Source organism: Oncorhynchus clarkii, chromosome 12 (assembly GCF_045791955.1).
Source record: "Oncorhynchus clarkii lewisi isolate Uvic-CL-2024 chromosome 12, UVic_Ocla_1.0, whole genome shotgun sequence".
NCBI classification, from domain to species: Eukaryota; Metazoa; Chordata; class Actinopteri; order Salmoniformes; family Salmonidae; genus Oncorhynchus; species Oncorhynchus clarkii.
In genome coordinates, this window is record NC_092158.1 from 65,457,535 (window position 1) to 65,485,060 (window position 27,526).

The 27,526-nt window shown below is 41.0% G+C and overlaps 1 protein-coding gene across 2 annotated transcripts; it reads right to left on the reverse strand.

The window, feature by feature from the left end:
* Nucleotides 1-708: 708 nt before the first annotated feature.
* LOC139421062 (synaptogyrin-1-like) lies at nucleotides 709-27,408 on the reverse strand. Of its 2 annotated transcripts, none has more exons than XM_071171562.1 (4): nucleotides 26,703-27,126; nucleotides 5,123-5,360; nucleotides 3,989-4,134; nucleotides 709-1,823 (listed from the first exon to the last, which is right to left on the reverse strand). In XM_071171562.1, exons 1-4 carry the CDS (start codon nucleotides 26,814-26,816, stop codon nucleotides 1,614-1,616), a joined length of 708 nt encoding a protein of 235 aa, XP_071027663.1. In that variant the 5' UTR covers nucleotides 26,817-27,126; the 3' UTR covers nucleotides 709-1,613. The 2 variants fall into 2 exon arrangements, with proteins under 2 accessions (XP_071027663.1, XP_071027664.1); XM_071171563.1 differs by lacking the exon at nucleotides 709-1,823 and adding an exon at nucleotides 2,461-3,351 and having other exon boundaries at nucleotides 26,703-27,408.
* Between the last annotated feature and the right edge of the window lie 118 nt (nucleotides 27,409-27,526).

The following is a 27,526-nucleotide window of genomic DNA, read 5'->3' on the forward strand; positions in this document are numbered from 1 at the left end:
AATGTTGTAGCATTCACTCACACACAGTCATTGCCAACCCGTGATCCTGTTCCACCCTGTTAGCCACCCAAAGTCCCTGTCAGGTACTCAAGTCTCAGATCTGTTAGTGCTATCTTGCCAACTCCTGCAGTGCCTTCAGAAAGTATTCATAGCACTCGATTTATTCCACATTTCATTGTTACAGCCTGAATTCAAAATTGATGAAATAATGTACCTTATACCTTATAATGACAAAGTTAAAACATGTTTTTAAAAAGTTTAGGAAATGTATTGAAAATTAAATACAGAAATACCTCATTTACATAAGTATTTACTCCCCTGAGTCAATACATGTTAGATCCTTTGGCAGCGATTACAGCTATGAGTCTTTCTGGGTAAGTCTTTAAGAGCTTAGCACACCTTAAATTGTACAATATTTGCACATTATTCTTTTTTAAATTCTTCAAGCTCTGTCCAGTTAGTTGTTGATCATTGCTAGACAGCCTTTTCAAGTCTTGTCATAGATTTTCAAATTGATTTAAGTCAAAATTGTAACTAGGCCATTAAGGAACATTCAATGTCATCTTGGTAAGCAACACCAGTGTATATTTGCCCTTGTGATTTAGGTTATTGTCCTGCTGAAAGGTGAATTTGTCTCCCAGTGTATGTTGGAAAGCAGACTGAACCAGGTTTTCCTCTAATATTTTGCCTGTGCTTAGCTCTATTCCATTTATTTTTATTTTTTTTAAATAAAGAAAATCCCTAGTCCTTGCCGATGACAAGCATACCCATAACATGTTGCAGACACCACCATGCTTGAAAATATGAATAATGTGGTGGTCAGTGCTATTTTGTGTTGGATTTACCCCAAACATAGCATTTTGTATTCAGGACATAAAGTTAATTTCTTTGCCACATTTTTTTGCAGGTTTTACTTTGGTGCCTTATTGCAAACAGGAATATTTTAATTCTGTACAGGCCTCCTTTTCACTCTATCATTTAGGTTAGTATTATAGAGTGACTACAATGTTGTTGATCCATTCTCAGTTCTCCCCTATCACTGCCATTAAACTCTGTTTTAAAGTCACCATTGGCCTCGTGGTGAAATCTCTGAGATGATTCCTTGAGTTAGGAGGATGCCTGTGTCTTTGAAGTGACTGGGTGTATTGATACAGCATCCAAATTCTAATTAATAACTGCCCCATGCTCAAACTAAGCACATTTTTACACCTGAACTTATTTGGGCTTGCCATAAAAGAAATAATGGTTGAATACATATTGACTCAAGACATTTCAGCTTTAAATTAATTATAAAAAAAAAAAAAAATTGTCAACATTTCTAATAACATAATTCTACTTTGACATTATGGGCTATTGTGTGTCGGCCAGTGATACAATCTAAATTCAATCAATTAGAAATTTAGGCTGTAACACAACAAAATGTGTAAAAAGTCAAAGGGTTTGAATACTTTGAAGGCTCTGTATTTCATTATCACACCTACCACAAACAGATCTGGGACTTGGCTACCTTTAAGCCACCCCATGTCCCATAAACCACAAACATGTCCCCTTAAACCACCCCTGATGCTGAATACCCCTCCCTGGGCCTTCTCCTTCTCCCTTGGCCCTCTGACTCAGTATTCCTGGCCCTGGTAGCCAGTGGAGCCATCAAAGGCTAGCTCTGTGCTGGCCGCGGGGTCAATGTCGGCGGTGTAGCCCGTGTAGTCAGTGCCCATGGAGGCCGCAGCGTTGGGGTCGGCGGTAGGGTCAACATACTCCTGGGAGAAGAGGGCCGAGTCAGCCCCCAGCTTGTACTTCTGAAAGCCCAGGAAGGCCTGCACCGCCTTCAGAGCAGAGAGGGTGTTATGGGGCGGGCGAGCAATTGAAAAGGGAATGGGCAATAGTATAGAGGCGATGGCAAAATAATGTATGCGTGGAGAAGGGAAGAGGGAGCACAGACCATAAGGGGCAGCGAGCGATTGGAAAGGGGATGGGCAACAACATGAAAGCAATAGCAAAACAATATGTAGGGGGGATTAACAGGAAAGGTAGAGACATGGGGTTGTGTGGGTGGGATTTGAATATGACAGATGGGCAGAATGAGATGACACGATCGACTCAACCAATGATAGTTGGGGATATCAAGTAGCATGCCATTGATTAAAAAGGTATGAAGTAAGATTAGGAGGATGAATGGTAGTTAGATGATAAGAATGGTGGGATAACGAGAGAGAAAAAGGAAGGAAGGAAGGAAGGAAGAGAGAGAGAAAATGTTAGAGCGGGAGGATTAAATCCGTTAGTCGGCTTTAAGTGGGGAGTGTCAAAACAGATTACAGTGAGTGGTCTTGGAATGAAGTGAGTAACCTTTCACCTGATCAGGCACTGTCTTTGTTTTGTCTTTTCAACACAACAACAACGATTTAATAATAAACATACAAATTATTCCAGTGTCATATACAAAGAAAAAATATCCAAACAAAATTTTAAAAATCTGATTTTAATCCTAACTCATAATACAAAATAACAGAGGAAGATTCACAGTGGTTGCAGCCAGCTGGACCAGGTAACACTAAAGACACGTCATTAAGCTGTAGTAGTTAGCTACAGCTGTGGCATGTGTGTATGGGGGAGCATAAGGCTAGATTAGAGAAAGGAGGTCAACAGAGTTCATAGCTAGGCTTTTACTTCACAGATTTGCAGTTTTGGCATTGAAATACAATGTGAAAAATTAAATTACTACATATCTAAGAAACAATCTATCAAGGTCTGGGGTCAAACTGGTATGAACGCTGTAAATATTTGTCACTATCTAATAATTTCCTGAATTGACCCCAACCATGCAAAGTGGCTCTACAGAAAATGTTCAATCTAATTTGAATGGTACCATGAAATCAAATGATTTCACCAAAAAGTTCTTAACAAAAGAATACTTTCCATAAAACTATATTGAGACAACCAGCAAAGGTAAACATAGATAACAAAGTGGATTACTATGCCAGGCAATGAGAACCTAATATGTCAACAGTACCACTGTTTTAACACCACAAAGACACTCATTTCCGGCAATGTTTTAATATCAAGGCACTTTGGAAGTGCAATCTGAATCCAGCAAGCATATCCTAGCTGTAAACACTAGCCAATCATAGTAAACAAATACAAGGTACTCCTTCACTGTGTTTGGCCATCTAAGGAGGATATCATTCAGACAGCCTGGATGGGAAGTTGGTGTGAGGGAAATAATGTTAAGGATGAGGGTCAGGATATCTATCATTACGCTAGTGGTGGTGTGGGCTGTGGAATGAACAGTTTGTTGTACTCTTCTTCGAACGACACTCTCTTTATCCTCTCCAGGGACAGCAGTGTCAGAGCACCCTAGAGAGAGACAGACAGGTCAGGGACTGGGTCAGTGGACAGTTATGGTAGAAAGGGTGGCGAGGATGACCCCAATATTCACCTGATACAATCCTTCCATAAAGTAACATTTTATAACAAAAACCTTAAGCTTTTTCTTAAAAGACAGAAGCAAAGATTAAATTGGCAAAGAGGGAGAAACTTAGTTCAGATCTAGCTAAAACAGATTAGACGTTACTGTGGACAACAATATAGCATAGACAAAGATTGCAATGGAGAAAAAGAGAAATCGAAACAGACCCAACGGGAGAAGATAAAATAAGGAGAGAAAGTTTAGATCCAGGTTTCAAAACTGCAGAAAAACAGAGACAGTAGACACTTCTAAAGATGAAGAAAAGCAGTGTTAAACAGAGGTAAGTTAAGACTGACAAAGAGGAGCAGAATGTTAGGACCAAGCTTCAGACAGAGCAGAATTAGAGCCTGATGAAGAAGGCAGTGGCGCTATGTAACCAATTTATTTGAAGGGCACTGATGGAAAAATGTGATATGAATACATTTTGTGTAATATACATAATCTTTTCTATATTGTAGATGCACAAATGACCATTACTTCAGAAAGGAAGGTTAATGAAATGGTGGGCTGTTGTACTGTACGTACCCAGGTGAAGATGGAGAAGAAGGCGAAGGTAATGGCGGCTCGGGCTGCGTCCGCGCCCTCCCTTAAAGGGTTGTCCTCCTCTTTGGCAACCTGCCACTGGTTGGCCAGGAAACAGAACCCCACAAACCAGACAAATGACCAGAATGCTACAGGAAGGAAGGAATGAATGATAGATAGAGATAGAGAAAGGGAGAATTACAAACAGAAACCATTAATACTATGGGTGGTAAAACTAAAGAAAAAAATCTGCTCTTAAAATGTAACATACTCAGTAATACCAGATTACAAATGTCATGCCAATAACAGACTGGTCATGCAACAATATAAAAACATTAGATCAACTACTGATAGACAACATATTTTGCAACCATTTTACAAGCCTCACAGTAATCAAAACCGAGCCTCTAAAATCATAACGAGTATATTAGGGTATATCAGTCACACCACAACTAACCAGAGGGGGGAACCTGTGCACATACAAAATGGCACCTACAGTACTCAAGTCTGCCAATGTCCTAGAGCGGTGATTCAAATTCCAGGGCTCTGTTCCAATACTATTAATATGCATCCTTCTTTAATCTTTTCCTTGATATAATATAATTTGTGAGAGCAATGCAGTGAAGAGCTTGCTTCTACGCCAACCCAGTCACGTCGGAGTGATTGCATCAAGGAAAGGAGGAAGGAGGGATTATACAGACAGGGCCCCAACACACCTAATGGCTATTGAAGAAACAAGACCTTTATCAATGTCCATGTATTGATCAGTGTTTCCTAAGAGTTTAGAAAGGCTAAAGACAAAAGGCCACATCCACCTCTGAACCAAATCTCCACAGAGCCCCCAGAAAAACCACGTGCCTCCAAACACAAACTCTTATCATGACCAACTTCAACTAAAACAACCCGTCTTTGCTGTTAACGAACACACAATAACCTCCACCATCCCCCAGTCAAAGATAGCGTAGACCCACACCAACAAGCCAAAACAACATCCTTCCTGTGTGGGGTGAAGTTGTCCCTAGACAGTGATCTGTGTTCAGTTTTGCATTTTGCCATAGTAATGGTTAAGGTTAGGCTTGGGGGAGGAGAAGCTGTTCCTAGATCGGTGCCTAGGGGAAACTACACTCCAGAGCTTACCAGACACTCCGATGTCAGCAAGCACAGCCTTCTTGCGGTCCTTGACGCTGCTGATCTGGGGGAAGTAGACATCCAGGGCCAGGAAGGCAGCACAACTTAGGAAAGCTAGGGTGCCCATCCCCACGGCGTAGTTACAGGCATTCTGGTTCCTGTTGAAGATGCAGAACTCCTCAATCTCGTCAGGCCGGTTCACATAGCCCTCGTTAGCTATACAGCCAAAGATCACGATGGAGAAGAGCTGGGGGAAGAAGAGAGGAAGGGAATATAGAAAGGGTGTGAGAAAGAAGTGGATTGAGGAGAGAGAGGGTAGAGTAGGGAGAAAATGAGAAATGCAAAGGAGAAGAACCCGGCAAAATCAGTAGCTCCAGTATTAAATTAATGTTTTTCCTCAAATCTACACACAATACCCCATAACGACAAAGTAAAACTTTTTTTTTCAATATCTAATTTACATAAGTATTCAGACCCTTTACTCAGTACTTTGTTGAAGCACCTTTGGCAGTGATTACAGCCTCGAGTCTTCTTGGGTATGACACTACAAGCTTGGCACACCTGTATTTGGGGACTTTCTCCTATTCTTCTCTGTAGATCCTCTCAAGCGCTCTCAGATTGGGAGCGTCGCTGCACAGCTATTTACAGGTCTCCAGAGATGTTTGAGCTCTGGCTGGGCCACTCAAGGACATTTGGAGACTTGTCCCAAAGTCACTCCTGCGTTGACATCCTGTTGGAAGGTGAACATCCGTCCCAGTCTGAGGTCCTGAGCGCCCTGGAGCAAGTTTCAATCAAGGATCTCTGTACTTTGCTCCGTTCATATTTCCCTCAATCCTGACTAGTCTCCCGGTCCCTGCAAAAATTCCCCACAGCAGGATGCTGCCACCACCATGCTTCACCGTAGGGATGGTGCAAGATTTCCTCCAGACGTGACACTTGGAATTCAAACCAAAGGGTTTAATCTTGGTTTCAGACCAGAGAATCTTGTTTTTCATGGTCAGAGACCAAGCTTGCGGTCATGTGATTTTTACTGAAGAGTGGCTTTTGTCTGGCCACTCTACCATAAAGGCCTGATTGTTAGAGTGCTGCAGAGATTGTTGTCCTTCTGGAAGGTTCTCCCATCTCCACAGAGGATGTCTGGAGCTCTGTCAGAGGGACCATCAGATTCTTGGTCACCTCCCTGACCAAGGCCCTTCTCCCCCAATTGCTCAATTTGGCCGGGTGGCCAGCTCTAGGTGATTCCAAACTTCTTCCATTTAAGAATGATGGAGGCCACTGTGTCCTTGGGGACCTTCAATGCTGCAGCCATTTTTTGGTACCCTTCCCCAGATCTGTGCCTCAACACAATCAGTCTTTGAGACTCAACAAACACAGTCTTTGACACAGTCTTTGAGCTCAACAAACAATTCCTTCGACCTCATGGCTTTGGTTTGGCTCTAACATGCACTGTCAACTGTGGGATCTTATATAGACAGGTGTGTGCCTTTCCAAATCATGTCCAATCAATTGAATTTACCACAGGTGTACTCCATCAAGATGTAGAAACATATCAAGGATGATCAATGGAAACAGGAAGCACCTGAGTTCAATTGAGTCTCATAGCAAAGGGTCTGAATACTTATGCAAATAAGGTATGTTTTCTGTTTTCACTGTCATTATAGGGTATTGTGTGTAAATTAAATACATGTTTTTCCTCATCAATCAAGGCTGTAACGTAACAAAATGTTGAAAAAGTCTAGGGGTCTGAATACTTTCCGAATGCACTGTAGTAATGTATGGCGTAATGCAGAGAAGACACAACATGATCATATCATCGCACCACCCACCTCAATTAGGCTAACTGACACTTTGGGGTAAAGTGAATCCAAAAACCTACACATCCACATTTGTACCCAGTTGTCTACATTCAGATACATGCATGACAGGACCTGATCTGACATGAGTGTAGATGAAGGAAGATCCCAATGACACAATGTGAAACAGTGAGCGAAGTCAAAACTGGCCCCTCTTGCACCAATGCCAGTAACTACATCATGAAACCATCTAGCATTATAGCAGCATTAAAAACTTCTACTCATTTAATTCACATACATTAGAAAAATGACTAATATACTGGAGTACGTCCCAACTGCTTTAATCTAGGTTCAGGTCAGGGTTGATGTTTGTTTTGTTGATGATGAGACGGAATGATATTAGGAGGCTTGTGTATACTACTGCATCTATTACGCTCAGGCACGTGCACAGATAGAGTCAACCTGTGCCCAGCATGTGCCCCTTTGAACTCCCACTCGCCAAGTGCCCCTTTGCGTGGTGGTATAATTATTATTTTATGTATAAGTTTTTGTCGTTGTTGTTCTGAACCCATTGCCCACAAGTCGTTGTGATGTTGTCAAGTGCGCCAACTCCAAACCGGTCCGTTGGTTGCACCGGATGGTCTGCCCTGTACTGAGATTGGATACCGGGCGTGCAAACATGCATGGTTTAAGATGAGGTCACCGGTCAAGTGTGTGTAGCAAGCCAACTAGTTTAAACAGTGCTGCCTCAGCGGCATAACATTTGATTAACATTATTATTAATATTCGGTCTGGTTGGCTGATACACGCAGCAGAGAAAGGCAGAAAGAGAGGAGCAGCTGCATCAACGACCCTCGCTCCGACCCAACTCCATCCCTTCCTCAATCGGCAGCACAGGTAGTCTAGACTAGCTTAACCACCATATACTAAAATATCCACACAAGCCACTAGCCGGCTAGCTATATCATGAGTTAGAAGACTATGAATATTATGAAGTTATCTTTGAAAGCATAAGACATAGATCACGAACTGTAAATATATATATATATATATAGTTTTTTTTTCCATCAATCATCAACGATCAGATGATAGCCCTCTCTCTATTTCTAATGTCAGTTTGAGCACCTGCTCGCTGAAGGAACTGTGCCCTGTCCTGACTCCACTTGGGGTGTGTATATTGTCTTATATACCACAGGCATACCCATCCGTCCGTCCGTGTGTCTGTATATAGAGTTCCCCATCCAGCACTAAGTATGAGAGGGGTTAGCGTGGGAGCCGTCCTGGCAAAGCCCTGCGCTTTTAAAAAGGGATGCACGATATAGCGGTAAGTATAGTGGAAAAATCGGCCGAGATTAGCTAAAAATGCCAACATCCGCCTACAAAACCGTTGTCAAAGCTGAAATGCATACCTATATGAACGTAGATGACGCAATGACGCCACGAAAAATACAGCGCTACACGTGCAACACAGTATTCATAACCCAGCCCACAATGTCTGCTCTGTGGATCTATTTTGAAGTTTAAAAACAAGATAACATATGCAACGTTTGTGCTGCTATTATTTCCAGAGGGGAGAGTGAAATCTTTCAATACCATAAACCTAATTACTAATTTAAAAGTGCATCACCCCCAGACGTTCAGCTACTTCTTAGAACAAAAGCAGAAAAAAATTAAGTGCACACTAAGTCGAGCAGTCATTTGAAAGAGTAAGAACATTTCAGCGAGGCAACTCAAATTACAAGATAATGGCATTCATTGCCCTTGTTCCGCCTTTCTTAAAAGTATGGGTAGCGACCCAAAGTGGGTCGCGGACCTGTTAATGGTGGGTCGCGACGTGTCAGTCTACATTTATAATTGTTTCATTAATTACTGGAATTGATTTGGCCATGTGCATCTGCGCTCTCTGTTCAGATCGCTTTCTGCTTAAACAGCGGCCTCTGCTCAGTTTGGCAGCTGCGAGAGTGTGAGGGGGATGCCCGTGTGCTTCGCGGTTTACCGGATCTTTTTTATGCAGTCTTCTTGAAGATCACTCCGCAACACACACGATGTAGCGCAGTCGTTCAGGCAGCAGATGATGTGCTATCAGCCACTGACTTGTCATTACCACTCACCGCTAGCATCAAATGTACTCATACTAGCCACAAGTTACGACTGAGTTCAATTGTCATGAAAGGCATATACAGCGATTAGTTTTGCTCTCTTTCATACACACTTATAACGAGGAGCGCCCACAATGTGTATTGTGTGTAGAATTGCTTAGTAATGAGGCTCGCATAATGAACAAATTAATAAAACGACACGTCCTGACCAAACATCCACAAGGAGTTATTTCAGAACAGGGCATAATGCGTCAGGAAACAGTGCTTCGACAGTGGAAAAGTCAGCTAGCAAGGCATTGTTGTCATTTTATAACAGGTGATGGATGATGCGCAGTAATATGGGAGTACTAACTAACTCATAGTACTCATATGTGAGTTTCTCTTTCAAACAATCCCCTGGCCTTGTACACAGCTAAAAGCTAACATTCGCCAAAGCAAGCTAGCTACTTAGTGCAACCCTAAGTAACAGTATAGCTGAAGATGAACAATTATCAGGCCTACTGTACATCTTACTGTAGAAATTGTTGAAAACTAGTCTAGGTTGGAACGATTGCTGTTAAAATACAATAATAAATTGATTGATGAAAAATGCTTTTTGAGGCAAACACACTCAGTTCTGGGTTGTTCATCGACAGCAGGAAGTAGTCTCCCGCCTGACTGGGAAACAGTAGATGTTCTGATCCAGTTTGGTACCACATACCTATGCGAGTCAGGGTTCTCAACTCTAACATACTTAAGAACAAGTACAGAAACGGTCTCATTGCTGAGTATGACCTCAATGTTGCACTGTCAAAAATGGAGCCCAGAATAGACATGCTTGTTGAAAACTTCAACCAGCCACACACCTCTCATTAGGTCTGTGTGTTTATTTTCTGGATGTGATCAATCAGTTTATTCAGTTCAGAATAAAAATTGAATTGTATTGAATTTTAACAGCAACAGTTCCAACCTAGACTTTCTTTCAACAATAATTTCTACAATAAGAAGTACAGTAGGCCTGATCATTTTTCATCTGTACTGTTACTTAGGGTTGCACTATCAAAAAGCTTGTGTGTGTTGTTATTCATCTGTGTGATGTGATCAATCCATTTATTCCAGTTCAGAATGAAAATGATTTATTTTATTTTACCAGCAATAGTTCCAACCTAGACAGATATGTAAGAGTGTTTTTTAATGGGGGAAAATAAACATGAATACATATTTAATTTCATTAAAGCCCCGGTACACACTACCAAGTAGGCGCTATTTTTTTAGATGTTGCCCTACTGGAGTTACACAGTAGTGTTGAAACACACATCCATGAGCTACTTGCTATGGGCGTCACTGCTATTAGCTTCACAACTGACATTTGGACCAGCAATGTCAGCCCCATGCGCATGCGGAGTCAGAGCACAGTGGGTCGGCAAGGATTTCGTACTGAGGAAAGCCGTATTGCATGCTCAAGAATGTGCTAGTTTTCATACCGCTGCTGCCATTTCAATGGCATTTGAGAACATGAACACACTCCAAGCTCCATTCGAACAATTGACTCGAGAAATAAACTCATCAACTGCATCTGCAGCAGATGTGATACCCTCTTATGGCATTGAAACGCTACCCCACCTAAAACTTGCAAAAGTACTCTACTAGGAGGCAAGCGATTCGGTGGCGTTCTCTGAGCCTCTTTACGGTGTTTCCACCATGCTCGATGGTAGGTACAAGGACCGCTACTTCAATGTAGACAAGAAAGAGGGTTTATGTGAAATGTTACAGACACAGCTGGACAAGATGGAAATGGACACAGTGACAGTACGCACCGAGGAAGAGGACCCATGACAGAAGAGGCCATGGACAGAGAGCTGAAACTTCACTGCTTGACATGTATGATGAAATCCTGGTTGAGAATGAAAAGACTGAACAACGAAACAGCACAGCAAGTAAGTGAAAGAGATAGGTTTTGATGAGGTTTTACTGGTAATGGGGACATACGTAAATGCCAACAAAATAACTTTTTGGTCTGTGTGTGTCTTTAACTGTACTAGAATGCTTAAAAGTCTGCTACAATTTAAACATCTGTATTGGAATTTTTTGTCAAGGAAAATATCAGATATCGGTATAGGTCAAAAATTTCATATCGGTGCATCCCTAGTTTTAACAGCTGGCCTCTTCATCAGACAGCACTGTGTGTGTGTTTTTGTGTGTGTGTGTGTGTGTGTGTGTGTGGGGAAGACAGAGAGAGAGCATGCACGAGGGGGTGGGGTGGTATGATAGAGCATCTCTGATGTAATACTGTGTGTTTGGTGAGCCGCAAGTGTGTGTGTTTGATCAGAAAATACACACTGTAGTGCCTTTAAAGAATAGATTGTAATTCGGCAGAGTTTTTCCATTTGCTGTCAATCAATTCCCTATACACAGTGTGAGTGTGTGTGATGGTTACCCAGCCATCTGTCAAGTGAAGCGTGGGAATCTGATGGATCGTGGCTGGTAAGCATCCAGATGAGTGGATAAAAACACCATATGTACGAGAGGAAAGAGTGCGAGAGAGGAAAGAGTGCGAGAGAGGAAAGAGAGCGAGAGAGGAAAGAAAGCTAGAGAGTCATGGCCTTTAGCCTGCTTTCAATGTGCATCATTCCCATTGAACCATTATTAGCTGTGCTGAAGCTGGCCCACCCTGGTTGCCAGGAACTCCCAACACCTCAGGCTCATAACCAATTGAGTGTTGTACGCTCACTGCTCTTTGACTAAACTGATACTCATTCAATGTGAATATGCTACCTTCGAAACATACACTATATAGTGTGTATACAGACTGTATATACACAATATGTCGAAGGTACAAGGCGAACTGAAAGCTGAATACTAAAGACTACTGTATATAACCAGATCCCTTGACAGAAGAGAAAGCAAGGGGGAACTTCATGTTATTACATTCTCAAGGGTACAAGGTGAACTGACAGCCGAAAACTATAAAGACTATATAACCAGATCCTTTGACAGAAGAGGTATTACACTCTCAATACTTTAAGTGCTCACATGCTTGTTAGCATCTCTTCACAATGCCTAGTTTCAACCGTCCAGTATTTATATGAAGATTGTATCGTTGCCTCCTTTCTTCCATGTTCTGAAAATTAAAATAAATAAGTAAGAGTGGCTTGGCTGCTATTTTGGGCTCCCGAGTGGCGTAGCAGTCTAAGGCACTGCATCTCAGTGCAAGAGACATCACTACAGACCCTGGTTCGATTCCAGGCTGTATCACAATCAGCTGTGATTGGGAGACCCATAGGGCGGCGCACAATTGACCAAGTGGTCGTCCGGGTTAGGGTTTGGCCGGGGTAGGCCATCATTGTAAATAAGAATTTGTTCTTAACTGATTTGCCTAGTTAAATAAAAGGTTAAATAAAAATCTGCTCCATAATTTCCTGCTTTATTTGATCGCAATAGTGATAGTCTTCCTTTGCCCTCGTTTCTCATCCCAAACTCCTCTTAACCATGCTTTATAGTTCCTAATGTAAGCATTTCATTGCACCGTTTACACTGTAGCCTGTGCGTATGACAAACTTTGATAATGCAAAGAGGATAGCGGTTCTGCTTGTGGACATGATCTTTGGTCAGGATTTCATAAATCTGTGAATTCCCTACTCTCTAGTTTTGTCTGCTGGTGTGGTCTCCCTCCTGGTCCATTCACCTACTCCGATCTATAATTACCAGGCTAGCAGCACCGCTCTCAGTCCTGTCTGGAACACAAGGCCCCAGCACCTCACAGACATATGAAGGCAGGCATTGTGGCTGGCACCACGTGGGATCCTGATCCTGTGATCATTAGCAGTAGGCCTTTTATGCTCCTGATGGGATTTAGTGTGTGTATCATGTGATCAAAAAAATAATACAACTTTGCTTATGCATGACTTTCTCAAGATGAGCAGTCTGTTACAATTTCACTGCTGTACCACTAAAACTTAAATACATCTCATACATCCTGTTGGATTACTGTCTGAGTTCCAGGTTGTGCCTATTAGTGTGCAGGGTGTCTTTCAGGCAGGCAGGCCTACCAGTCAATCAGGCTATGCACACCATCACAGCTAGAGCCCCTTAGCTTTGCTGCAAGCTACAACAGAGCCCTACAGAGGCCATTCACTCTTGCTGTCATAGCAATACTGTGAGCAGACTGCACTGGATGCTTTCTCTCCCCTCAATTAATCTGCTTGTGCTAGTCTCCTTCAGTCGTCAGTGTGGTCTCCTCCATCATGGAGTACCATTGATACAGAAGTACACAAAGGAGTCCTTGACAAACAAACATGGACACGCGCACACTATCACACAGACCACTTGCTGGCCAGGCACCACATTTCTGCCCTCCCCCACAATCATTCCATTTTAATCTCTGTGACCTTGTGTTCACACACAGAGATGGAGAGAGAGAGAGAGAGCGAGCCGGAGAGCGAGCCGGAGCACCCAAGACTGTCAGATTCTTTGAGTCACAAGACTGGAAGTCTTTCTCCATCCTAATGCCCACATAAGTACTACCAGGAAACCAGAAACGCTAACTCCCTACATAGAGATGACTAGCTGAATATAGGCCTACCATGAGGTTACAGGTTTACACTTGAACGCATAGCTAGCATACAGCTCAACAAAAACAAACACAGGAGGAAAAGGCACCTCCATCCTAGACAAACCAACCTTCAAACCCAATGTTTGCTATGGAAATATCAACAGAACAATGTTTTTAACTAGTTACAGTAAAAACAGAACGAAAACCAGTTACAAAATGAAAACCGATTGCTAGAGCAAGGTTGGCACTTGCAACTTCAAAACAAAAGGCTAAACAGTGTTTTTGAACACACCACTACCTACTACAACCATGTCCCTGGAAAGCTAAGTGATGTCCATATTCTCCACTAGTCTTCTCAGAGTAGATTGGCCTCAGCTACTTACATCATAAGTCCTTATAACATGTCCCAGTCCATCTGCACCTAAAAGGCTGTGGCGAAAACCCTGTGCCCAGTAGAGCGTCTAGATCCAGATGCTGGTTTTGGCAGGACAACTATGATCTAAAAACAAGTGTGAAAACCACACTCAATGACACGGTCATTGTTGTTTTGGGTAACTGTATTAGAGCTCTGCTCCAACGAGCCGCACACACACAGACTCCGAGGTCCTCTCCACATCGCAGCAAATCATCATCACACAAAGCACAAGGAGAGAGGGAAGAAAAAGACACGGCTAGTCGAGAACGTAGTGCTCGTAATAGAGAAGAGAAAGATAGCATTGGTATTGTGGTGGGGAAGTGTAGCTTTAGAATGACATTTAGCTGCTGTACCATAGTGTGTGTGTATATATATATATATATATATACACACACACACTCATGGCACACACACACTTATTCAATTTGAACTGTCAAAAAGAAACAGGCCGCATTTTATTAATTTGCTAGCTGAAAAATAACAGAGAGCATCCAAAACATGAACACTAGATCACTAGTCTTCTGGCTTATTACCTCAACCGCTGCTGGCAATTAATATATAGCCTACCAACACAAGACTAAAATTCACTTCAGACTTCCATTCAAAAATCGACACATTTTAAGGTATCCCTGGCTTCTAGTTAATATGTGAAAAAGAAACTCCTGCACACTAGGGCTCCTGGTAACGCCAACAAGTTTTAACGAGGGTCAACCAACGTTTCGGATCAATCAGGGTCATGTTGAAATAAAAAAAATTGAATCAAATTTATTTGTCATGTTTTGTAAAGAACAGGTGTATACTAACAATGAAATGCATACTTACGGGTCATTCTCCAACAAGATTAAATAGTGACACATGGTATAAATACACAGTGAATAATGAATAACAATAAAGATTAAAAAAAATAACATGGCTACATAGTACCAGTACCGAGTCGATGTGCAGGGGTACGAGGTAATTGAGGTGGCCATGTACATATAGGTAGGGGTAAAGTGACTAGGCAACAGGATGGATAACAAAACAGTAGCAGCAACGTATGTTTAGAGTGTGAAAGTTGGTGTGTGTCAGTGTAAAAGAGTTAGTAAAACAACAACAAAAAAGTAAACCTAGGTAGTCCGGGTAGCCATTTGATTAGCTATTTAGCAGTCTTGTTAAGTTGTCTTATGGCTTGGGGGTAGAAGCTGTTCAGGGTCCTGTTGGTTCCAGACTTTGTGCAGTGGTACCGCTTGCCATGTGGCATAAGAAAGAACAGACTGTGGCTTTCAGCAGGACACACCGTAGCAAAACGTTTTGCAACGTAAAACAAAACAAGTTCCAGGTGGTAACTCCACATTTTCTTTTACAATTCTCCCTACTGAACATGGTTTGGAAAGCAAGCAAGAGTCAAAAGGACCAGGACTAGCAACATTCTGCAGAGGTAAAAAAGCTCAACATCCAAACCTTGTCACCTTTTAATCTTACATACCAAACAAACAAACAAACATTCCTCTTTGGCTGGAGAACATTTCAAATCTGTCCCAATGTCCCCAGCATTACTGCCAAACACCGGTGCAAAGCCTGACTGTGGAAATGAACTAATAGTGCTCTGGCTATAGTGACTCAGACATCTGAATGAACATGCCATCCACCCACACAGTCTTGTCTAATACAGTTCCATCAACTATGGTGGATGCGTCATCAGGCCAGTGCAGTAGAGTTTGGCTCGGCTCTGCTCAGTATTGTGAATAGGGTATAAGTGTCTATTTTTTAAAAATATTTTTATTTTATTTGAGCCTCTGTGCCTAATTGGTTAATTAAACACATTGACTAAATAGAGACTACACTCCCTTGATTTACCAAACCTAAGCATCAGTTGCTAATTACAAGGTAACAACATTGACAAAGTAGCAGACATTGCAGCCTTCCAGGACCGGAGATCCACCCAAAGAAAATGCTTCTCTATTTCCAGGTCCCCTTCATCAATTAGCTCAATAAAGCTTGTACTGATTTGGTGACAGGCATTTCCCAATTGGACACCCAATATCACTCGACAGATCCCAGTGACAACATTAACAGGAGTAGCAGAGAAAAATAACCATGTTATTCAGAGAATGCTTCCATGGAATGAAGAAAAACAACAGACAACTCATTCCACATTCCCTCATGACCCGCAAGCACGACTATTCTATTTGCTCAGACAAAGGCTTCACACTGAAAAGGCAGCACTTGATCGGACAAGGAAAAGAAGGCTGAACTAAAAGGGGATGATAGGTCATGTAACGTGACAGTTTAGTACATCTTATAACACCCCTAGTTACAAGGTTGCCATGATATAAAAGATCCAGCCATTCTGAAGACCGTCCCTATCCCCTTCCTCTGGTGAATAACATACTTGTGTCGTGAGCAAGTCTCCTCTTATTTGTCCCCATTCCTCCCTCCCTGCATCCCTTTCTCATGAGTGGGCTTGCCGGTGACATCTTGCCGGTGGTCTCTGACAGTCGTCATGCCAACGCAGCAGATCTCAATCAGCCAATCAGGATCTCGGGCGGGGGGGGGGGGCGCCTCCCTCTCATCCTGGAGAGAGAGCTGTGGGCCAACAAGTTAATACTAACCTATCATCATCACCACAGCACGGAGGGCTACAATGGCAGACTTTAAAATGGGAGTGGCTTAGCTTACATTCCCTTTCTCGATATACAATGGCAGATCTCTCCACCAAGACAAATGTGTGTTGGTGTCCATCTTTGTTTTGCCTTAGTATTTGTGAAGCAGGTTCTGATCACACATTTCTGGATCGTAGCTGAATGAGGAATAAAACCTCCATGATCATTGGAGTTCCCACCCCAATCTGCTGAACATCAAATATGCTGCAGTCCTATATAGTGTTGTACACCTTTTCTCTAATCACTATGCTTGACAGACAGATAGACATACACAGTATTTGTTACATGTATTTACATTATTTCTGAGTATTTTGTCATTTGTATTGCACTGGGTTACACTACAATGTATTTTGTAACAAGATACTTCCAAGAGTTGCAATTTGTATTTTCAAAATGCAAAATACTTTTCTACACCGGCTCACCATTTTGTGACTCCCCTTTCACCCTGCATTGGTATCAGAAGTCTGATGGCACTATGGTATGATAAGAGCATCTGCTAAATGAACTAAATATAAATGTAGATGTAAAAATGAACAATTGCAAAGCATGCTAGGTATTATTCTAATGTCCTCCTTCCCCCACTCCAAAAAGGCTAATAATAATAATAATAATAATAATAATAATAATAATAATACCCAGTGTGCGCTGCAGTTAATTTAAGTATGCTCATTTTCACATATACATTTAGGTCATTTAGCAGACACACTCTTATCCAATGACTTACAGTCCCTGCAATCAACTAATCTAGATAAACATATCACAGTCATAGCAAGTAAAATGTTTCTGTAACCATTACTGAGAATGTTGTTGTTGTTGTTTGGGCTGGCTACTTGCAAATGTGTTTCTGTATTTAAAAATACCAAAATGAATGTTTTTAATTAAATACATTTCAAACTATAAGCATTTTTTTGTTTATTTTAATATTGATCTTTATGATATTTTGTCAATTTTTTCCATCCCTGCACTCACACATATCACAGAGACACACACTCTTGAGAGATGCTGTATTTTAGGCTTGGCTATTGATTACTACAGTTATTGATTAGGACTATTTGGAAACATCATTCATTATGCAGATCTAAATGAAACACCAGAACAAGAGAAAATGTATTATTTTTTGTCTCTAGTTAGTTTAGATACAAAATAATAGCCTCATGCCATTTACATCTGTTTGCAACATTAAGGGCCTGAGAACCTGAACATTTTTTTAAAACCTTTATTTAACTAGGCTAGTCAGTTAAGAACAAATTCTTATTTTCAATGGCAGCCTAGGAACAGTGGGTTAACTTCCTTGCTCAGGGGCAGAACGACAGATTTTTACATTGTCATCTCGGGGATTCGATCATGCAACCTTACGGTTACTAGTCCAACGCTCTAACCACTAGGCTACCTGCCACCCCTGTAATTGAACCTAGCCTATAGCAGACAGGAATCTTTGGCTCCAGTGATTGAACCTGACGGTCCGCAGCCACTGACGAGGCGTCAGGCTCGTGCCGACACTGTACCTGAGCTTGTAATCACAGCCTACAAAGCCTTGTCCTTACTAACTCTTTAAATCCTAAGCTTGCTGATCATTGTCTTTGTAAATACTAGCCTACAAAGGCCTTGTCACTACTAATTGTGCACAAAGAGTCCCATAATAACAATAACATTAAAGGGATAGTTTGGGATTTTGGCAATGAAGCCCTTTATCTAGTCAGATTAACTTGTGGATACCATTGTTATGTCTCTGTGTCCAGTATGAAGGAAGTTAGAGGTAGTTTTGAGAGCCAATGCTAACTTGTGTTAGCGCAATAAGTATATGGATATCTACTAGCATGCTTATTGCCAAAATCCCGAAATCTCCCTTTAACGAGAGGAAATCAAGCTCTGGTTATCACATTGATGTGTCAGACTGAAAATCCTTCCATTCTTGTTTACTGAGTTCTGAGATGGTTCCAAAAATAGCCTGTCTACAATTACACAGACAGACCAATTCTAATATTTTGGCAAGTAATGGTCTTTTGACCAATCAGATCTTTACACGTCAGCTCTCTTACAAAGCTGATCTGATTGGTCAAAAGACCTATTAGTGAGAAAAAAATAATATCAGAATTGAGCTGCCTGTGCAGGTTGGTCTCAGACTAGACGTAACATAGTAAACGAAAATCCGGGCCCCTCAAATTAGTTTTATAGGTTACATTTGGTATGGTTACCAGGGCTCGGATTCCCTGGTGGCATTGATGGCCCGTCAATGCTCCCTTGTATGACAATAATGCCCCCTAAAAAAATCCATTAATTGTGGCCAAAGTGGACATTTAAATATATATATATATTTTTTTACCAGGTAGGCTAGTTGAGAACAAGTTCTCATTTGCAACTGCGACCTGGACAAAATAAAGCAAAGCAGTTTGACACATACAACAACAGTTACACATGGAATAAACAAACATACAATCAATAATACAGTAAAAAAATCTATAAACAGCATGTGAAAATGAGGTAGGATAAGAGAGGTAATAAATAGGTAATGGTGGCGAAGTAATTACAATATAGCAATTAAACACTGGAATGGTAGGTTGTGCAAAAGATGAATGTGCAAGTAGAGATACTTGGGTGCAAAGGAGCAAGATAAATAAATAAATCAATACAGTATGGGGATGAGGTAGATTGGATGGGCTATTTACAGATGAGCTAGGTGCAGTGATCTGTGAGCTGTTCTGACAGCTGGTGCTTAAAGCTAGTGAGGGAGGTCAGTAATCTGTTAACTTCTTAGTGATCCCTTCACGCTCAGATCCCGGTAACGGGATTGATTTGACAACATCCAGTGAAATTGCAGCGCGCCAAATTCAAAAACAGAAATACTCATAATAAAAATTCACAAAACATACATGTATAATACATCAAAATAAAGCTTAACTTCTTGTTAACCAAGCTACAGTCTCAAATTTCAAAAAGGAGAAAGCATACCATGCGATTATCTGAGGACAGCACCCCGCATACAAACACATGAAAATTACATTTCAATCAGCCAGGTGCGACACAAAACTCAGAAATAACAATATAATTCATACCTTACCTTTGAAGGTCATCTTCTGTTGGCACTCCAAAATGTTCCAGAAACATCACAAATTGTCATTTTGTTTGATAAATTCCTTCTTTATATCCCCAAAATGTCAATTTATTTGGCGCGCTTGATTCAGAAAATACACCGGTTCTAACTCACCCAACATGACTACAAAGTATCTAATAAGTTACCTGTAAACTTGGTCCAAACATTTCAAACAACGTTCCTAATCCAAACTTGGGTATCGTAAAACTTAAATAATCGATACAATTTAAGACGGGATAAACTGTGTTCAATACCGGACGAAAACAAAGTGAAGCGCGTTCCAGGTCGCACGCACCAAAAGACTAGAGTCCACCTGGGGTGACACATGGAAATAACATTTCTCAAAAGAAAAACATCAACCAATTTCTAAAGACTGTTGACATCTAGTGGAAGCCATAGGAACTGCAACCAGATTCCTATTAAAAAGTGCTTACCATTGAAAAATTATGGAAAACAGATTGACCTCAAAAGAAAATAACCCTGGATGGATTGTGCTTGGGGTTTCACTTGCCAAATCAGTTCTGTTATACTCACAGACATTATTCAAACAGTTTTAAAAACTTCAGAGTGTTTTCTATCCAAATCTACTGATAATATGCATATCCTAGCTTCTGCACCTGAGTAGCAGGCAGTTTACTTTGGGCACGCTTTTCATCTGGACGTGAAAATACTGCCACCTAATTAACTTGGCTTTTAAAGACCTTAGAATGGCAGGGTAGAATAGATATAGGTCTGTAGCAGTTTGGGTCTAGATTGTCTCCCCCCTTGAAGAGGGGGATGACCGCGGAAGCTTTCCAATCTTTGGACGATACAAAAAAGATGTTGAAGAGGCTAGTAATAGGGGTTGCAACAATTTCGGGCAGATAATTTTAGAAAAAGAAGGTCCAGATTGTCTAGCCCGGCTGATTTGTAGGGGTCCAGATTTTGCAGCTCTTTCAGAACATCAGCTATCTGGATTTGGGTGAAGGAGAAGTGGGGGATGTTTGGGCGAGTTGCTGTGGGGAGCGCAGGGCTGTTGACCGGAGTAGGGGTAGCCAGGTGGAAAGCATGGTCAGCTGTAGAAAAATGCTTTTTGAAATTCTCAATTATTGTGGATTTATCAGTAGTGACAGTATTTCCTAGCCTCAGTGCAGCGGGCAGATGGAAGGTGCTCTTATTCTCCATGGACTTTACAGTGTCCCAGAATTTTTTGAGTTTGTACTACAGGATGCAAATTTATGCATGAAAACACTAGCCTTAGCTTTCCTATCTGCCTGTGTATATTGGATCCGAACTTCCCTGAAAAGTTGCATATCACAATGGCTATTCGATGTGAATGCAGAACGCCACAGGATGTTTTTGTGCTGCTCAAGGGCAGACAGGTCTGGAGTGACCCAAGGGCTATATCTATTTCTGGTTCAACATTTTTTGAATGGAGCATGCTTATTTAAGGAAGGCACTTTTGATGAATAACCAGGCATCCTCTACTGACGGGGTGAGGTCAATGTCATTCCAGGATGCCAGGTCGATTAGAAAGGCCTGTTCGCTGAAGTGTTTAGGGAGCGTTTGACAGTGAAGAGGGGTGGTCGTTTGACCGCAGACCCATTACGGATGCAGGCAATGATCGCTGAGATCTTGGTTGAAAACAGCAGAGGTGTATTTGGAGGGCGAGTTAGTTACGATGATATCTATGAGGGTGTCCATGTTTACGGATTTGGGGTTGTACCTGGTAGGTTCATTGATAATTTGTGTGATATTGAGGGCATCAAGCTTAGATTGTAGGATGGCCGGGGTGTTAACTTCTCTAGGATAGGGGGCTGCATTCGGAATTTTGGATGAAAAGCGTGCCCAAATTAAACTGCCTGATACTCATGCCCAGAAGCTAAGATATGCATATTATTAGTAGATTTTGATAGAAAACACTCTGAAGTTTCTAAAACTGTTTGAATCATGTCTGTGACTATGACAGAACGTATTTGGCATGCGAAACCCAGAGGACAAACCATTCGGATTTGTTTTTTTTTGAGGTCACTCTCTTTTCAATGAGATTTCATTGGGAATCCAGATTTCTAAGGGACCTTCTTGCAGTTCCTATCGCTTCCACTGGATATCAACAGTCTTTAGAAATTGGTTGAGGTTTTTCCTTTGAGAAATGAAGTAGCCATGTTCAGAATGAGGCTCGAGGGAAGTGTACTCTTTGCTAGAGCCGCGTGACCTGAAAGCATGCTACACATCGTTTTCCTCCGGTATTGAACACAGATCATCCAGTCTTCAATTTTATTGATTATTTACGTAAAAAAATACCAAAAGTTGTATTACAAAATATAGTTTGAAATGTTTGGACAAAGCTTACAGGTAACTTTTGTAGTCATGTTGCGCGTGTTGGAACCGGTGTTTTTCTGGATCAAACGCGCAAAATAAATGGACATTTTGGATATATATTGACGGAATTAATTGAACAAAAGGACCATTTGTGATGTTTATGGGACATATTAGAGTGCCAACAGAAGAAGCTCGTCAGAGGTAAGGCATGAATTATATCTTTATTTCTGTATTTTGAGTCACACCTGGAGGGTTGAAATATGATGGTCTGTGTTTGTTTGCTTGGGTGCTATCCTCAGATAATAGCATTGTTTGCATTTGCCATAAATCATTTTAGAAATCTGACACATTGCTGGATTCACAACCAGTGTAGCTTTAATTTGGTATATTGAATACGTGATTTAATGAAAGTTTAATTTTTATAGTAATTTATTTGAATTTGGCGCTCTGCGTTTTCACTGGAGGTTGGCCAGTTCGGACGCTACCGTCCCACATATCCCAGAGAGGTTAACTGCCTTGTTCAGGGGCAGAACAACAGATTTTTACCTTGTCAGCTTGGGGATTCAATCTTGAAACCTTACGGTTAACTGGTCCAACGCTCTAACCACCTGCCTTACATTGCACTCCACGAGGAGTCTGCCTGTTACGCGAATGCAGTAAGAAGCCACGGTAAGTTGCTAGCTAGCATTAAACTTATCTTATAAAAATCAATCAATCAATCAATCAATCATAATCACTAGTTAAAATAGTAATATCAACAACCATGTGTAGTTATCTAGCACGTCCTGCGGTGCATATAATCGATGCAGTGCGCATTTGCGAAGGACTGTCGTTGCTCCAACATATACCTAACCATTAACATCAATGCCTTTCTTAAATTCAATACACAAGTATATATTTTTAAACCTGGATATTTAGTTAAGATTGCCTGCTAACATTAATTTCTTTCAACTAGGGAAATAGTGTCACTTCTCTTGCAACAGAGTCAGGTTATATGCAGCAGTTTGGGCCGTCTGGCTCGTTGCGAACTGTGTGAAGACTATTTCTTCCTAACAAAGACAGCCAACTTCGCCAAACGGGGGATGATTTAACAAAAGCGCATTTGCGAAAAGACTGTACCTAACCATAAACATCAATACCTTTAAAAAAAAATCAATACACAGAAGTATATTTTTTTAAACCTGCATATTTAGCTAAAATAAATCCAGGTTAGCAGGGAATATTAACCAGGTGAAATTGTGTCACTTCTCTTGCGTTCATTGCACGCAGAATCTGGGTACATGCAACAGTTTGGGCCGCCTGGCTCGTTGTGAACTAATTTGCCAGAATTTTTCGCAATTATGACATAACATTGAAGGTTGTAAAATGTAACAGCAATATTTAGACACCCGTTAGATAAAATACGGAACGGTTCCGTATTTCACTGAAAGATTAAACATTTTGTTTTTCGAAATGATAGTTTCCCGGATTCTACTATATTAATGACCAAAGGCTCGTATTTCTGTGTGTTATGTTATAATTAAGTCTATAATTTGATATTTGATAGAGCAGTCTGACTGAGCGATGGTAGGCAGCAACAGGCTCATACGCATTCATTCAAACAGGACTTTCGTGCGATTTGCCAGCAGCTCTTAGCAATGTTTCAAGCATTGAGCTGTTTATGACTTCAAGCCTATCAACTCCCGGGATTAGGCTGGTGTAACGGATGTGAAATGGCTAGCTAGTTAGCGGGGTGTGCGCTAATAGCGTTTCAATCGGGGACGTCACTCGCTCTGAGACTTGGAGTAGTTGTTCCGCGGCTTTTGTGGAGCGATGGGTAACGATGCTTCGAGGGTGGCTGTTGTCGATATGTTCCTGGTTCGAGCCCAGATAGGGGCGAGGAGAGGGACGGAAGCTATACTGTTACACTGGCAATATTAAAGTGCCTTTAAGAACATTCAATAGTCAAAGGTATATGAAATACAAATGGTATAGAGAGAAATGGTCCAATAATTCCTATAATAACTACAACCTAAAACTTCTTACCTGGGAATATTGAAGATTCATGTTAAAAGGAACCACCAGCTTTCATATGTTCTCATGTTCTGAGCAAGGAACGTAAACGTTATCTTTTTACATGGCACTTATATATATTGCACTTTTACTTTCTTCTCCAACACTTTGTTTTTGCATTATTTAAACCAAATTGAACATGTTTCATTATTTATTTGAGGCTAAATTGATTTTATTGATGTATTATATTAAGTTCAAATAAGTGTTCATTCAGTATTGTTGTAATTGTCATTATTACAAATAAATAAAAAAAATTTAATAATAAAAAATAAAATAATATTAAAAATAATGCAAAGAAAAAGAAACCTGAGGAAAATCCATCCAGTAAGTGGGATATTTTTGATGTGGGTGGTTTTCAATTGAATGCCTATTGCTTATCTAATGGGTTAGGACCCAGATTGCAGTTCCTATGGCTTCCACTAGATGTCAGTCTTTAGACATTGTTTCAAGCTTGTTTTCTGAAAAATTAAGAAGAATGAGACCTTTCTGTGAGGGGATTGGGGAAGCGTGTAGTGCTGGTTTGCACACCCTTCATTCTTTTTCCTTTCTATTGAATACACTATTGTCCGGGTGAAATATTATCGATTATTTAGACAATTGACAACCTGAGGATTAATTATAAACATTGTTTGACATGTTTTGACTAACTTTACCGGTACTATTAGGATGTATTTGTCTGATTGTTTTGACCGCCTTTGAGCCAGTGGATTACAGAACAAAACACGCCAACAAAACTGAGTTTTTGGGATATAAAGAGGAACTTTATCGAACAAAACAAACATTTGTGTAGCTGGGACTCTTGTGACTGCAACCAGATGAAGATCTTCAAAGGTAAGTGATTAATTTTATCGCTATTTCTGACTTTTGGGACTCCTCTACTTGGTTGGAAAATGTTTGTATGCTTTTGTAAGCGGGCGTTGTCCCGCCTTTGTTTAGGGACACATTATTTAATTTCTGTTAGTCACATGTCTGTGGAACTTGTTCAGTCTCAATTGTTGAATCTTGTTATGCACCATACACATATTTACATGTTAAGTTTGCTGAAAATAAATGCAGTTGACAGTGAGAGGACATTTCTTTTTTGCTAAGTTTATTTAGCATGTTAGCTAACCTAACTCCAATCCTTAACTATTTAAGTTAAGTTAACAGTTCTGATTCCATCCCTCTCCTCTCCCCAACCTGGGCTCGAATCCGGGACCCTGTGAACACATCAACTGCCTCCCACAAAGCATTGTTACCTATTGCTCCACAAAAGCCGCAGCCCTTGCAGAGCAAGGGAAACAACTTCTTCAAGGTCTCAGAGCGAGTGATGTCAGCGATTGAAACGCTATTAGCGCGCACCACTAACTAGCTAGTAATTTCACACCAGTTACACTTACTTCTCCCCCTTTGACAACAACCTTTTCCGCTGCAACCAGTGATCCGGCACCAACATAACAGTGTGGCTTACATCCCTCTCCTCACCCCAACGGGCTCGAGCAAAGGACCCTCTGAAGACATCAACAACTGCCTCCCACACAGCATTGTTACCTATTGCTCCACAAAAGATGTGGCCCTTGCAGAGCAAGGGAAACAACTACTTAAAGGTCTCAGAGTGAGTGATGTCACCGATTGAAATGCGTGCACTGCTAATTAGCTAGCCATTTCACACATTTCACACTTAACCCAATCCTTAACATTAGCCACCTAGCTAGCTACCTAGCTAATGTTAGCAACAACAAATTGGAATTGGTAACATATCATAAATATTGCAAATTCGTAACACATTGTATTAATTGCAATTCGTAAAATATCACATGAATTGTAATTCGTAACATATCATTCGAAATAGATGACATCCACAAATTAGTAACAAATCATGCTTATTTCAATGTCCCAGATTTTGATTTACTATGTTACGTCTACCCCTGATTCCAGGTTGGCCTGTGTAAACGCAGCCTGTTAAAAGGGGCAATCTGCAGTTGCTACATCCATTTTTGGACAAACAAATTATTGATATGTACCCATTGATTCTTGAACAGTATAACTTAGAAATACCATATGAGCTTAGTTCAACTGTTTTACCCCAAAATATGTTTTTTTTACTCCAATGTTTGTAAACAAAGTACATGTAAACAAACACTCAATACCCTCAAAACATGGTTAAAACTAAAATGTTAATAGTATGGATGGTCAGTCCTTGGATCCATAGCTCTGTCTATGAATTTGAGAGTGGTTACATTACTCCAGCTCCATTCCTCAGCTTTTTGGGGTAATAGTGGCTGGGTGTGTGGCTTTGAATTGTTTGAACTACTGATTGCCACTTTAACTGACATTTAGTAGTCTATAAAATAGGGGTCTTTTATTCAATGGTAGCCATAACATTTTAATTGAAGACAAATGGTTTTCAAGACAAGGTAGCTATAGTCAGTAGTCAAATATTATGATAGTCTGAAAACAATATTTATTCTGTGCGCCCCATTAACGCCCTTCCACTCAAATGTGTGCGTAAACAGGGTATATAGCCTTACCTATGGGGTTAACAGATTTCCTAGGAATCAATCGGTTTGCTTTTAAATCCTACACATTTCTCGAATGTTTGTAGATATTTTGCTGTACACACAGATGCCCGAATTATTATTAAAACGACATGCTCAAATAAACAACACAAAACATGACCACTCACCCAGCACACAAGCCGAAGGATAGTTTGAGGCTGTTGAAAGAACGTCAAAGGGTCGAAGGCTCCTCCAGCCTTCCCCGCTCCGTATGCTTGCATCCCCTGCATCACCCCCTCCATCTTCAGCTTCTGGTGGTGATTTCACCGTCTCAGAATTCAGTACCCAGCCTAATACGTTAAAATACGTGGGTTTGTGCGCTCGTTCGGTGTATTGACCTTGGTATGATTATAACGCTGCCCGTTGGAACGGAATTGACTCGGGTTTAATGTATTCTAGTATCTGCTATGCCCCTTTGCCAATCCAAAGCCTTCCACCCGTGGCTGCTTTCTGTGGTTTTGAAGCTAATTTATTTCCCTAAACAACCTCTTCCCCTTCTCCCTATATAGCCCTTTCTCATCTGAAAGGTGGAGAGAAATAAACCGAGCAGACAAGCATTTCTTGTGAGTAGCGCGCGCATACGGCGCAGTCAAGTTTTTTGACGCGCACTCACTCTCGACAATCACAGGCGCGCTCCTGACAGAAAACATGATCTTATTCAATAACACAAAAAAAATCACTATTTAAAAAGAAACGTACACGCTAGAACTTGAAGTGGGGAGAAACACAAGCCCACTCACTACAGGCTCACATATTCAATATATGCATGGATAATCAGCGATCTCTTCCTGATTTACAAATGGGATCAACTGCTTTGCTCAATCTGTTCGTCTCCCCAGTCTACGGTGTTGGAGAGGCCTATGCCACCTGGCGGATAACTATTGGCAGTGGCTCTCACTAGGCAAAAATTGTTAATGACTATGCATTGTGTTGGTTATAAATCTAGAATGTA